This window comes from Chelonoidis abingdonii, chromosome 9, assembly GCF_003597395.2.
Source record: "Chelonoidis abingdonii isolate Lonesome George chromosome 9, CheloAbing_2.0, whole genome shotgun sequence".
NCBI lineage: Eukaryota > Metazoa > Chordata > Testudines > Testudinidae > Chelonoidis > Chelonoidis abingdonii.
Window position 1 is genome coordinate 43,664,607 of NC_133777.1, and position 13,564 is coordinate 43,678,170.

Below are 13,564 nucleotides of genomic sequence, written 5' to 3' on the forward strand. Positions count from 1 at the left end.
TTGTCTGCTTTTACTTTCTGCAGGACTTTGTTGATAAGGGGGAATGGGAGGAAAGCATAAAGAAGCTAGCTCAACCACTGCAGGAGGAACGCATCGGATATCGCGCCCCTCCCCAGTCATCCCCTGGAGCAGAATCGGGGGCAACATTTGTTCTGGTGGGTTGCAAAGAGGTCAATCTGGGGAACTCCCCACTCTCAGAAGAGCCTATGAGCAACCTCTGAGTGGAGCGACCACTCATACTGGGGGGAGAAAACTCTGCTGAGGAGATCTCAGGGAGATATCATGGGCTATACGGAACTCCCATAGGCTCCAGGCTTCCTGGCAGAGGACTAGGGAGCGAGTCCCGCCTTGCCTGTTGATGTAGTACATGGCTGTGGTGTTGTCAGTGAGGACCCTGACCACCCTGCCGCGAAGGTGGATGTGGAAGGCCACGCACGCCAACCGTACTGCCCTGAGCTCCTTGACATTTATATGAAGGGACAAGTCTGGGATCAACCATGTCCTTTAGGTTTGCATGTTCCCTGTGTGGACTCCCCAACCCAGCTCTGACGCATCGGTCACCATGTCCACAGATGGATTGGCCTCCCAAAAGGGAACTCCTTGCAGCATGTCGCTTGGGTAAGACCACCATTGAAGGGAAGCCAGAATCGGGGACAGAACCATGAGGATCTTGTCTAGCCTGTCCCGGGCCTGGGAGAATTGGGAGGCAAGCCAGAGTTGGAGGGGTCTCATTCGGAGCCATGCATGGCAGACCCTGTACGTACATGCCGCCATGTGACCTAGAATTCGAAGGCATGCCCTTGCCATTGTCACCGGGAAAGCCGTGACCGAGGCAATGAGACCTCTCAAACCTATCCAGGGGGAGAGAGGCTGTGGCCCTCGAAGAGTCCACCAGCGCCCCAATGAACTCTATGTGCTGAACTGGAACTAAGGTTGATTTGGTCTCTTTCACCACTAGCCTGAGACCGGCACCTGTTGACAGGAGCAGCTCCACATGGGTCTGTACCTCGGAATGAGAGTCAGCCTTGAGAAACCGGTCATCCAGGTATGGAAAGATCTGTACCCCCTCCCGCCTGATGTAAGCAACTACCACAGCCATACACTTCGTGAAAACTCTGGGTGCCACGGATAGCCAAATGGGATGACCGCAAACTGGTAGTGGTCTATTCCCACTAGGAAGTGGAGGAAGCGCCTGTGCCCCTCGAAAATATGGATGTGGAAGTACGCATCCTGAAGGTCCAAGGCCGCATACCAGTTCCCCGGGTCCAGGGAAGGGATAATAGAGGCCAAGGATACCATGCGGAACTTGGAATGGGCTAGAAAATGGTTTAGGCTCCGCAGGTCCAGGATGGGCCTGAGGCCACCTTTGGCCTTCAGGATCAGGAAGTGCCAGGAGTAGAAACCCTTGTCCTGGAGTTCAACCAGTACTCTTTCCACCACCCCCAGCTGTAGTAGATTGTCCACCTCCTGCCCTAGGAGGTGGGCATACTCTGGGTCCCCAGGGCCTACAGGGGAGGGTGGGTGGTTTGGAGGGGGTCAGATGAACTGCAACCTGCGGCCCTTGGAAATGGTGCTGAAGACCCACTGATCCAATGTCATACGGGACCACGCCATGTGGAAGACAAACAGTTGCAGAACACAAATTTTATTAATTAGGGGTTCTCCCTGGCAACAGGACCAGTGCCCCTGAGCAAATAGTCAAAACCATCTCTTTCCCTGCCTCTTGCCCTTAAAAAGCCCAGACTGCGGGGCGGAGTGGGACTGCCTCTGAGACCAGAGTTTTTGGTCTCTCGGTCTCTTATACGGGGGCTCGTATCTGCCCCTCGCAGGTTGAGCCGACGGTTGCGTTTTGGCCTTGTCCTTAGCTGGAAGGACACAGGGGCCCAAGGTCTGCAAGGTGGTGCGGGAATCCTTCATCCCATGCAGCCTAACATCTGCCTGGTCCGCGAAGACCACCTTCCCATCAAATAGGAAGTCCTGCATAAAGGATTGGGCCTCCGTCAACAGTCCAGACAAGAGGAGCCACAACGCCCTGCGCATGGAGATAGCCAAAACCATCGAGTGGACTGCCATGTCGGCTGCGTCTGATGCCGCTTGCAGGGCCGCTTTCGCCTTCGCTGCCCCCTCTTCTACTAGCGCCTTAAAGTCCTTCCTGTCCTGGTCTGGGAGGAGAGGTCAAACTTAGGCAGAGACTCCCACACGTTAAAGTCATATCTGCTCAGTAAGGCCTGGTGGTTAGCTATCCTGAGCTGGAAGCTTGCCGAGGAATAAATCTTTCTACCAAAGGAGTCCAGTCGTCTGGTGTCCTTATTCTTGGGGGTAGGTGCAGGTTGGCCTGCCGCTCTCTGTGGTTTACCAACTCTACCACAAGCGAGTTAGATGCTGAGTGGGAATATAAGTACTCATGGTCCTCGGTGGGCACAAAGTACTTCCTTTCAGCCTTCTTGGAGATTGGCGCCAAGGAGATGGGAGTTTGCCACAGGGTGTTGGAAAAGCTGGCTACACCCTGGTGCAGGGGCAGAGCCACACGGCCTCGTGCTGAGGGAGACAACACGTTAAAGAGGGAATCGGAGGGGCCCTCCATTTCCTCAGCCTGCAACTGAAGGCTGGATGCCACTCACTTTAGCAGGTCTTGGTGTGTCTTAAAATCCTCCTGAGGGATTGGTGGCAGAGGCACCATTATGGTGTTGTCCGGTGCTCGGGAAAGAGCCGGCGCCGAGCTGTAGGCCTCGGTTGGTACCAGGGGTGCAGGGGTCGAGCCCCAGATCAGAGTCTGGGTGCGGGTCTGCCGACTTGCAGCCTGCCGATCTGTCTCTTAGGTGGTCGGATGAGGCTGATGGAGCCTGAGACGCTCCAGCGACCAAGCGGGCCCCCGTCAGGGCGGGCATTTGTGGCCACGGTGCCCACTTGCACCACTGTCTCTGCCATGGGGCCCCTTGCCACTGACCTGTCTGAGGGCCTGGTGGCCGTAGCTGTCCCACGCGGGCCGAGGATGGGCAGCTGGGCGCCGAGGCCCGAGGTCACCACTGAGCACACGGTCTCATGGGAACGGTATGAGCAGAGGTGCCTTCCTCGGGACCTGGACCTCGAAGTCAAGGAATGGTACCCGCCTGAAGAGCTGCTTCAGTACCCATGCCGGCGGTGGAATCTCCAGTGCCAAGGCATCGCAAGAGAATCTCGAGCAAAACATCTAGTTAAGTGGGAACTGGAATGAGAACGATGACGCCTATCCCGTCGAGATCGGCTATGGGAGTCGCCACAGTGCTCCCCCAGTACAGGTACTGCTAAGGGGAAAACTTCCGGCACCAGTGTGTGGCAAGCATGCACACCTACTGTGGAATACACATTAGCAAGCACTCGAAGAAGAATATGAACTTTTGCATGCAAGTCTAGCCTTTATCTTATTTTTAAGTTCAATTTTCAATAAAGAAACAAAAAAGCAACATAACCATGACACATGAATATGTAGAAAATGACTAGTACAGTAACACAAGGCTAGATTTTACAAATAAAATCTAAATTTTGCACACAACCCCCGCTGCCGAAGACTTGGAGCGGAAGAAGCTCCGGGTGCCCGGGCCCCGTGAGAGTTTTCCGAGGCCCCCAGAGTGAGTGAAGGATCCCGCTTCAGGGGCCCCAAAAAACTCTCATGGGGGCCCCACAGGGCAAATTGCCCCACTTGCCCTCCCTGGGCGTCCCTGGACTCATACAAAGCCTAACATATGTTAAAAGGTAAAGAGAAATCAATAAGAGCTATCTGAAAGCTTTAATACTATCGCTGATACCAGAAGGAAAATCTATGACCTCATTAATAAAAGACAGACTTGAGACTTGCGGAATAAAAAAGGTGATAATTGTATCAGCAATGGTAAAACAGCTAAAAGGTATAGAAGCAGGAACACAGGAAATGAAGAATACACAATAAGACCAAGTGACTCACACTAAAACTGATAAAAAGCAGAACTGCTACAGAACAAGGACAGAGCTTACAGCAACTCAAGACTCAGGTCAGGGACGACAAACTACAAATTCTAACTGCCAGCAAGCAAGGGAAGCCAACCCCTACTTTTTTTTTTTTGTACAGAATAATTCATTGTACATTTACTAAAAATGGATCAAAGGTCTGATCTAAGTCCTTCCAATAAGGGATTTGAAAAGCATTGGAGGGACAAAGATTACGTATTTGATACTAGGGACTGAGAAGGTCCAAAAAAGAAGCCAGTGCAATATACAGCATAAACCTACCTATTAGGATATGAATATTCTCTTCTCTTCCCCTTTTCACTGGTCTGCTGAGTCAGGCCAGATGATGGGAGATACCAGCAAATGACGTCTAGCACTGGGAATGAAGGTGTAGCTTTTCTAATCAACAAAACTACACAGCTTATCCATAGGGTTTGTATTTGTTTCAAATACAATAAATTAGACCCCCAGTGGTAAATGCAGGAGAGAACTGCAGGGAATTTTAGAAGGACTCTGATTAGGTTGACTAGAAGTTTTGGTTTACAGAGAATGCCCAGCTGGTTTTACTGAAACTGGGGTTTTGCCCTGATTTCAGTAATATCCCAGAACATTTTGTTCCCTACTGGTGGCTGTATGTGTCTTCATATGGCAGTGTGAGTCAAGCAGTATTTTTATCCTTATTTCATGCTACACTAACGCTGTACTTCTAAGTAGGTGATTGCTTTCTTCTGCAGCCTCCTGCGTGAGGCACTCCAAATCCCCAACTACAAAAGCAGCACAACAGGCCCAATCCAAGCCGAGGTGGATGTTCAGGTCTTTGTAGCCCAGTAAGAAGTTACATTTTCAGGACAGTTAGGCAGAGACATGAACAGGTGAGGGAGGGATGGAAGCCTATAATATGTCTACATTGCAAACAAAGGTGTGGTTTTAATTTGGGTTAGCTAACACAGCAACTCGGCTTTTAATTTGGGTTATCAACTTCAGTTCAACCAAGTACCCATATAGGCTTTAACTAAAGCTAAAAGCCGAGCTGCCATGTCTTCATTGCTGTTTTAATCCAAGTTAGCTAACATGGGGTAAGAACATACTTGAGGGCACCTCTTCTACTCTGGGACTTGCACTGAGTGTAGCAGGGTGCTCACAGGACATTGCTGTGCAGCAAGCTGGTGTGCTATACATTCACATCCTGACTTGCCACGTAGACAAGCCCTTCAAAAGTCTTCTAGCTATTTTGTGCTAACTTCCCTGTGAAGACAAGGCGTTAAGCTCTGTGCTTCAGTTCCACTACTCAAAATGAACATAATACATAGTTCTACATACCTCTCTGGGGAGTTGTGAAAGTGAATCTTAAATAAAGGTATGGAAAATGCTTTGAAGTTGAAAAGTGTTATGTATCAACTTATTTTTAAGTATTTCTATTCTTCATCCTGATGTGCTGCCATAAACAAACATGTAATTCTTTTATAGTATTCTAGCTAGGTTCAGTAAGATAAGTAATAATGTTCTAGCCCAAGTATGCATACAGATATTGAAGAACAGCTAGTGTTTTAAAACTTACTTTTAAAAGAAGTAGTGAATTAATCTGGTTAATATTTTGATATCCATTCCCTTGACAATAAAGCGAATTTATATGCTCTCCAAATACATAAATTCCCTCTTCAGACTGCCCCGAGAAAAGCTTTCAGACCCTTGGAAATTGTACAGAATGTAAAATTTACAGTAAAATATCAAAGTGAGAGCAGCCAGAAGAAACATAGTATGTTATCCATTTCAACAAATTTGTATGCCAACACAGTCACCACCACATATTAAACACGCATTTTTACAAAAAACCAGAAAGATTTGTGCACACAGACCATAATTATTTTCCTATATAAATTACAAAGCATTTCTATGCAGTAAAATAATGGGTCAGACATATGTTAAGTTCTGTAATTTCAACCAATCGTACAGTAGGATAATTCAAATGCAATGTTACCACTTAGCTAAACAATCATTCTTTGGCAGCCATTGTGTCAGCTAAGACATATGACCGAGAATTTCTGCTGGTCTGTGCCAAAAACATAAAAGCCAAGGGAACTGGACTAGCCGAATGTGTGCATATATTTATTATTTACACACACATGTGCATGCAAACACACACTTGCATCCTGTCCAACCTTTTTGAATATTAACATTCAATTGATACGACTGGTTTGTTAAATGTGTTATCAGAGATTTCACTTGATTTAATAAAATCATTAGAAATGACAATGTCATGGTTAAAGATGCTCACTCTAACATGTTTCAGAGTGGTAGCCATGTTAGTCTGTATCAGCAAAAACAACAAGGAGCCCTTGTGACACCTTAGGGACTAGCATATTTATTTGGGCATAAGCTTTTGTTGACTAGAACCCACTTCATCAGATGCATGAAGTGAAAAATATAGGAGCAAGTATAAATACATGAAAGGATGGGGGTTGCTTTACCAAGTGTGAGGTCAGTCTAACAAGATAAATCAATTAACAGCAGGATACCAAGGGAGGAAAAATAACTTTTGAAGTGGTAAGAGAGTGGCCCATTACAGACAGTTGACAAGAAGGTGTGAATAACAGTAGGGAGAAATTAGTATTGGGAAAATTAAGTTTGCAAATTGATACCGGACATTCTCTACACAAAAGAATAAATGGACACAAATCAGAGCACTTCAGTCTCTCTGGTCACTCAACAACAGACCTAAAAGTGGCAATTCTTCAACAAAAAACCCCTTCAAAAACAGAGTCCATTGTGAAGCTGCAGAACTGGAATTAATTTGCAAACTGGACACCATCAGATTAGGCCTGAATAAAGACTGGGAGTGGTTGTCTCATTACAAAACCTAAACTTAAACCTAAACCTCACACTTGGTAAAGCAACCCCCATCCTTTCATGTATTTATACCTGCTCCTGTATTTTTTCACTTCATGCATCTGATGAAGTGGGTTCTAGCCCATGAAAGTTTATGCCCAAATAAATTTGTTAGTCTAAGGTGCCACACGGACTTCTCATTGTTTTCACTCTAACATGGTAACATTCTGTTAAACAGAGCTCTGATTGTACTACTGTATAATGTTTCTCTAAACACAAGTTCACCGTTGTAATGATTATTGTATTGTCTCTAACATTTACATGGCAAGGATCTATATAAATGTTAAAACTTCCTAAATAAATGACTAGTTAAAAATACACCCACCCACACCCTTAGCTTTCAATAAATATTCAAGAGTCAGGGCCTCTTTAGGGCAAAAGAAAATATTTATGTACTGTTCTTTAAATCAATAAAGTAGAGCAACCCCATTAACAATGCCTTCAAGCAGTATTCACACATCTAGCCTCTTTTGATTTCCTTCTCAACAACATAGGGTGCTATCATTCTGCAGCACCCTTTTAAATGCATGGAGATTGGCATTCCTTTTCAGGGGCACATATCTTTTTGTGTCCAATACAAAACCTCTCCCTATCACAAGTTACTTCCAGGCCTAAAATTCTCGACACAATTCATGACCCGTTAAGATCTGCCCCCGACTCACAAAACATCACTTTTGAAAAAAACAAAATTATGTGCTCATTCTTTAAATGTTAACATTAATGCTGCACAAGGAAAATTTTACTCCCTTTGCCAGGCAATTTGCCATCAATTGTTTAGGTAATGTTTTACCTTGTAGTTATATATTTTACAAGAGGAAGTTTTCAGCCTGACAAGCTGACAGGAGAATCCAGATGTTACCTTAGTGCTTTCCTCCACATCCTTTGTATTCAAAAGTGCATGATTAATTCGAAAAACTATCCAATCAAACAGGGCACTGTACAATGATTTAGCCATGGAATTCCGCACAGTCACGGCCTAGAAAAAATTAAAATAATTATTAGAAATAATTAATTACCTGCATTAAAACTGGTTTACGTAATAATAAAGTAGTCGTGTGTCCAACATCCATCTTTATTTTAGAGAAAACTTTTATCTTCATTATGTGCTTCACTGCTCCTGAAGCACTTTGTGATTTGTCTTCATTACCAGTCTATTCAATCAAGCCTGAACTATGCCCCCTGAATTTGGCTGGTTTTTCTCTGGTGGATGATACAGGAGGCCAGCTCAAAGAGTACAATAAATGAGACAGATGAGATCTGAGCCTTGATGGAATCACTCAGCTTCCTGAATACCTAAAACCTGCTGGCTCCAATGCCAGGAGTTGCAAATCACACTTATAAGACCCATCTACACTGCATAGTTCTTGTGGTGGTGTGTAAAGTACACACACAGTTAGCACTGCTAGCACAGCTATAAACAGCATAGATGGTGAGGTACTGCTTAGGTGAGTAAAGACATGCCTGTAGCCTTTGAATATCTACCCAGGTATATACCCTACATGGCGCTCTACAGCCCAAGCACTGCCTCCCCTATCTGCATTGCTATTTTTAACCGTGTAGCATCCTGCTGCCTTCCTGCTGCTGGAGCCTTTCCCCACCACTGGGAGAGACTCTAGCAGCAGGGAGCCAGTGTGGACACTGCTTGCTTTTCACTGCAGCATCTAGTTATACATACTCTATATGCTACCAACACTGACCTGCAGAGTAGACACAGCCATATGCAGGTTTACTGCTGTTCAAACAGCAATCACAGAATAAAGAACAATACTTCATTAGAAATACCATCCAAGTCGTGATGTTCTTTCATCCATGTCACAAGGGATTTCACTTGACTGACAGTGGTTAAAAAGCAAGAAAGTAGTAAGATATCAATATGTAGTTTGTTTTTTCCAAAAACATATGCTCTCTGAAACAGACACTTAGGCACTGGGCAGGAAAGAAGCCGATAATTCACATGCTGAGGTCCTACTGACATTAACAACCTGCTGAAGCTATTTTGGCCCTCAGTTTACAATTCCTTGGCTTGAATTATTACCTTGCCATTTACTCAAAGGCTGCTATATATGTTAATTACTTTAAATGTTATGAAGCGATTGGCGACGGTGGCATTAACTCAGAGCTGTTTTTAGCTATGGTGCAGGTTAGAAAGAATATCAAGCTCTTCTGGTGATGGAGACAGTCTCTCACATCAACAGGAGAGTCAGAAACGCCCATTTCAATCAAAAGCCTTAAACTACAACTGTAATTGCTAGTTATACACAGCACTGCAATGCTTCACACTGAGTGAACTTTCAGAATACAGCACTGAGCATAAATGGGATATATTTTTTTTCACGCAGGCAATGAAAGTTCTGTCTCAATTTAACAGATAGGAGAGAGAAGTTATTCAAAGAATTTACTGTTTGCCTGTGTCATCCATCCTTCCTACCTTCCTGGTGGGGGAGGCATAGCTCAGTGGTTTGAGCATTGGCCTGCTAAACCCAGGGTTGTGAGCTCAGTCCTTGAGGGGGCCATTTAGGGAACTGGGGTAAAGATCTGTCCGGGGATTGGTCCTACTTGAGCAGGGGGTTGGACTAGATGACTTCCTGAGGTCCCTTCCAACCCTGATATTCTGTGATTCCTCCTGTTCTCTACACAGAGATCTATGTCCAAAAGTTTGCAAGGATAAAAAACTCACTTTCACTCAACCCAACTCCAGCCAGGGTGCTTTACAAGAGTGGCCTCATTTCACCAAGACAGTAATCAAAATAAGAAGGATCACTGGATTTTCACTACTGTTTCAATGGAAGCTACCTGTTTTTTTTCTTGAGTATTTTATACCAATATCTTTCACCATAGCCATGTGCTCTTGGGCCAACTCTGAACCCTTACTTCCAGTCAGCCAGGGCCCCCTTCACTCACCAGATGGCATGTATGAAATCAAGAACATCACCTCCAGATACTCAAAATGGGTAAATCTGAGGATGGCCCCAAATATGCAAATGTGTGTGAGTCTGTACAATACAGCAAGTAACAAATCCTGCCTTGGCTATCTTTTGCTAAATGGCAATATACCACAACTATCTCATAAGCAAAAAGAAAAATTAAAAAATGTCAAGCAAAAAGAATGACTTGCCAATGCCAAAATAAATGATTACTCACTTCCAAAACTTTGTGTATGACAAAAAATACAAGCAGTGAAAGTGAAGGAAATTTGCTGTACTGAAGACCAGCTCTTTCTATGCTCCCATCTTAGCACAATCCAAGAGTTTAACATTTATTTTGGAACCTGATTGGTTTAACAGTTAGTTTATCAAGAATCCTATAAACAGAGCTTTACATTTTCTAAGCAAAGTATATACTCTTTACTGAAAATTCAGTTTTGTACCAGTTTTTTTTTGCCATGAATTTTCCAAATATTACTCAGAAATATTTAAACATATTGAAGTGTTTTCAAGATAGATTTTGGTAACCCTGTCTTCTGCCTCATTTTACTGAATCTGCTAACGTTGGAAGCCAGTTCACTAATGCTGAACTACACCGTATCATGTCCCTCCCAAGACAAATTGATGGAGGAAATCAGAGATGGTGACCAAGATGACATAACATTTCTTACTGTTACAAAGATTTGTTCTGGAGTAGCCTTACTTTAGCCTTGTCTATTTTAGAGTGAAAGGTGAAGTTTCCTCCTACTGCAGACCATATGAGGTGCACAGAACTCCTTCTCTTCCTTTGCCCACCTTTTCCCTCCCTTGTAAACCTAATAATGGCATAGTTAAGTATGTAGTAACTCTACCACAGCCATGTTACCTAAGTCCTGTGAAAATGAAATAGAGGAAGGGCACAAGAAGGCTGCGCCTTTTCTCCCAAGATGAGCCCTGTTACTGTGCAGCTTAGCAGGCACATAGAAGAGTACTGTCTCTGTTATCCTCTAGGACCCAGGCACCATAGAATACCGTCATTTGTGGACCTAGATCATGAAGTTTTCTACCTGAACTTCTAGGAGTCTTGGGTTCTACAGGTTTATAAGTGAACTGGTAGAAAGCTCCTGGCACAGAAGTGTGTAAATATGCCAGAAAATGTGTTAGTGAAAAATGAAACAAGAATTTAGTTTTCAATTTTATTGCTCCTTATCAGACAAATTTTGTTCTCAATTATACAGTCTTAAATCAAGAGTAACTCCACTGACAGCAATGCAGTTACATTAGATTTGTATTGGTGTAAATGAGAGCAGATTTGGCCCTATATATTTCTCAGAAGCAGGCAGAGGCTGGGGTTTTGCAAAAATTTCTGATTTGTTCTCTGTGGGCCTTGTGAGATGCAAAGAATTGAAGAAAAGTTCTTACACACTCTTCTAAAGTATGCCAAGGATGAAGCAGAGAAAGAGACACCCTCCTACAGAGCATCAATGATGCATGGGTAAAGGAAGTTCTGTACTGGGAAGACAAATAGTTGTAAATGATGCAATTTACAGACTTCACTGCCAATTTTTGGAATAGAGGTTACTTTTGTATGCAGACACACTCATGCATACAAGTCTATTAGAAAGAACTGCATATATTTTACATAAAAATGGGATGTGGCCATATATTTGCCCATTAGTCCGGAAGCTACAGCTATTTCTAAATTTTATGGAAGATATGTCCTGTGAGTCTTTAGAAGGATAACCAACCTCTTAGTGGAGAACCTCTGACTTTAATCTACTAGGCCGCATAACTTTGCTAGGAAATTCTTCCATTTTAAAGCCACTGTTTTGTTGTCCCATACACACACACCTTTTCATGTCAATTTTCCCCACTGTATATGAAAAATGAATCAAATGTCAAAAGAGGGAGAACCACAACAAACCCAGATGGATTACTAACTGTGGCCATGAACGGTATGGGTACATCACACAGCAGTAGTTTTTCTAACAGGAAAATCTCAAGTGGATTGCAGCATGAGGGAAAACACTAACTCTTAGATACAGTACAGGCTCAAAAGTATCAGAATGGAAATGAGCACATTTTTTATGAATCAGGCTCTCTATTTACATAACTGCCTTCGGGATCAGTCCTAATCCATAATACCTCACTCAATTTCACTCAGTTCATGTAAAGAGAGTAATGACATTTAGAACAAACTTTCCCTCTTCCCCATAATAAGATAGTAAACTATACAATATAATGAGGCTTTTATTTAAAAGGAGGAAAGATTGCTGCTGCTCTTTCAGCAGTGTGATTAAACAAGATTTGCCTACAGGATTTTTGGAATTTGCTTGGAGAACAAGTTTCCATTTCTTTTTTTTACTTTATCACTTATTAATGTCAGATGTTCTAAATGTATTACTGTATGCTACATGGAGATAGATGAAAGATTCCATTATACTCCACAAGATTTCTGAAATCCAGAAGGACTAAAAGTAGAACTGTACTACAATTCATCACTTTTTGTTGGTCTTATTATTATTTTTAATCCATTCATCACAGCCATTTATGTATTAGGGGTAACAACATAATCGAAGGATGGCAGAGTCAAGGAAGTTCAATGAGTCAGAAGAATTTCTTCATTTCAACTACACAAGTTGTGTGTCACATTTAGGTTTGTCTCATTACAATTATAAGCCTTCTATTCAGGAAAGCACCTAACAAAGTGTGTAAGTCATTCCCCAGGAAATAAAGCATTTAAAATACATATTTAAGTTGAAGCATATGCTTAATTCCTATTGACTCCACATTCTTAAGCAATCTTTCTAAATACAGGCATTACAAATTTCAATATTCTTTTCTAGCTGAATTAATAACTGAACTTCCCCTGCATGATTCCATTTAAATTGGTGGTGCAAATGAATGTTGCTAATGATACAAAAGATTGGATTCTCTGTGCTACCAACATGCACAGACTAGAGAAAGTAACCACCGTTGTGATATACAAAGGATGGGTACAGTGAAAATGTTCACATCTAGATTAATTCAGCACTTTGATATTACAGCAAATGTTATGTTTTAATTATCTAAAAGAAAAATACATTTACAATATGGAATGAGAGGACAAGGAGATGAACTTCAAACCAGTGGGGCGGGAAACAGATTAGATGAGGACACCATGGAAGGAGACTGAGAACCAGTGATGGGAGGGGAGATGCAGATTGGACAAGAAGTCAGCAGTAGGGAATTGGGACTGGCTGGGCAAGGAGAATGGGATGAGATGACTGAGGAGTGAAGAATGGGAGAATGGGAATGAAGCAAGGAGCCAGAGATAGAGAAGAGATAGGACTAGGACTGGGACAAGTTGAAGAGGAGGGCTCATAAGGGGTCAAGCTTGGGAAAAATGAGGAGATGAGTCTGTGCTCAATAGTGCACACTCCCCTCCAGAGCCTGGAGTGGAATGGAACCCAAGATTCCTGAATCTCACCACACCTCTGCTGTTAGCAAATATTTGTGAAACCCACTCACACAACGTCCCATCATCCTCTAGTGCTGGTCCACACAGAGTATGATAACCTGCTATTGCTATCAGTAAATAAGGCCTAAGACTACACATAGACCAATGAGGATAAAACAAAATTTTGAATAGTTGTTCATTAACTTCATACCACCCATTATATGCACTGAATGAGAAAAGGGTTCTGGGGGAAAAATACTACATAAAGGTAATTAGAGACTAACAATACATATGAACAAAGGGGAAAAATTAAGACCGTACAAGTAACCTGAATTCTGACATTTCCTAACTTGAGTGCTTGATTTTGCAACCT

At 43.1% G+C, this 13,564-nt stretch overlaps 1 protein-coding gene across 5 annotated transcripts in view; it reads right to left on the minus strand.

The window, feature by feature from the left end:
• Positions 1-13,564, minus strand: part of MYO9A (myosin IXA) — a 451,053-nt gene that overhangs the window by 151,001 nt on the left and 286,488 nt on the right. For all 5 annotated transcript variants that reach the window (XM_032791130.2, XM_032791129.2, XM_032791131.2 and 2 more), the window contains one exon: positions 7,709-7,825. In XM_032791130.2, coding sequence (XP_032647021.1) covers positions 7,709-7,825 — 117 coding nt within the window. The remainder of the gene's footprint in view (positions 1-7,708; positions 7,826-13,564) is intronic.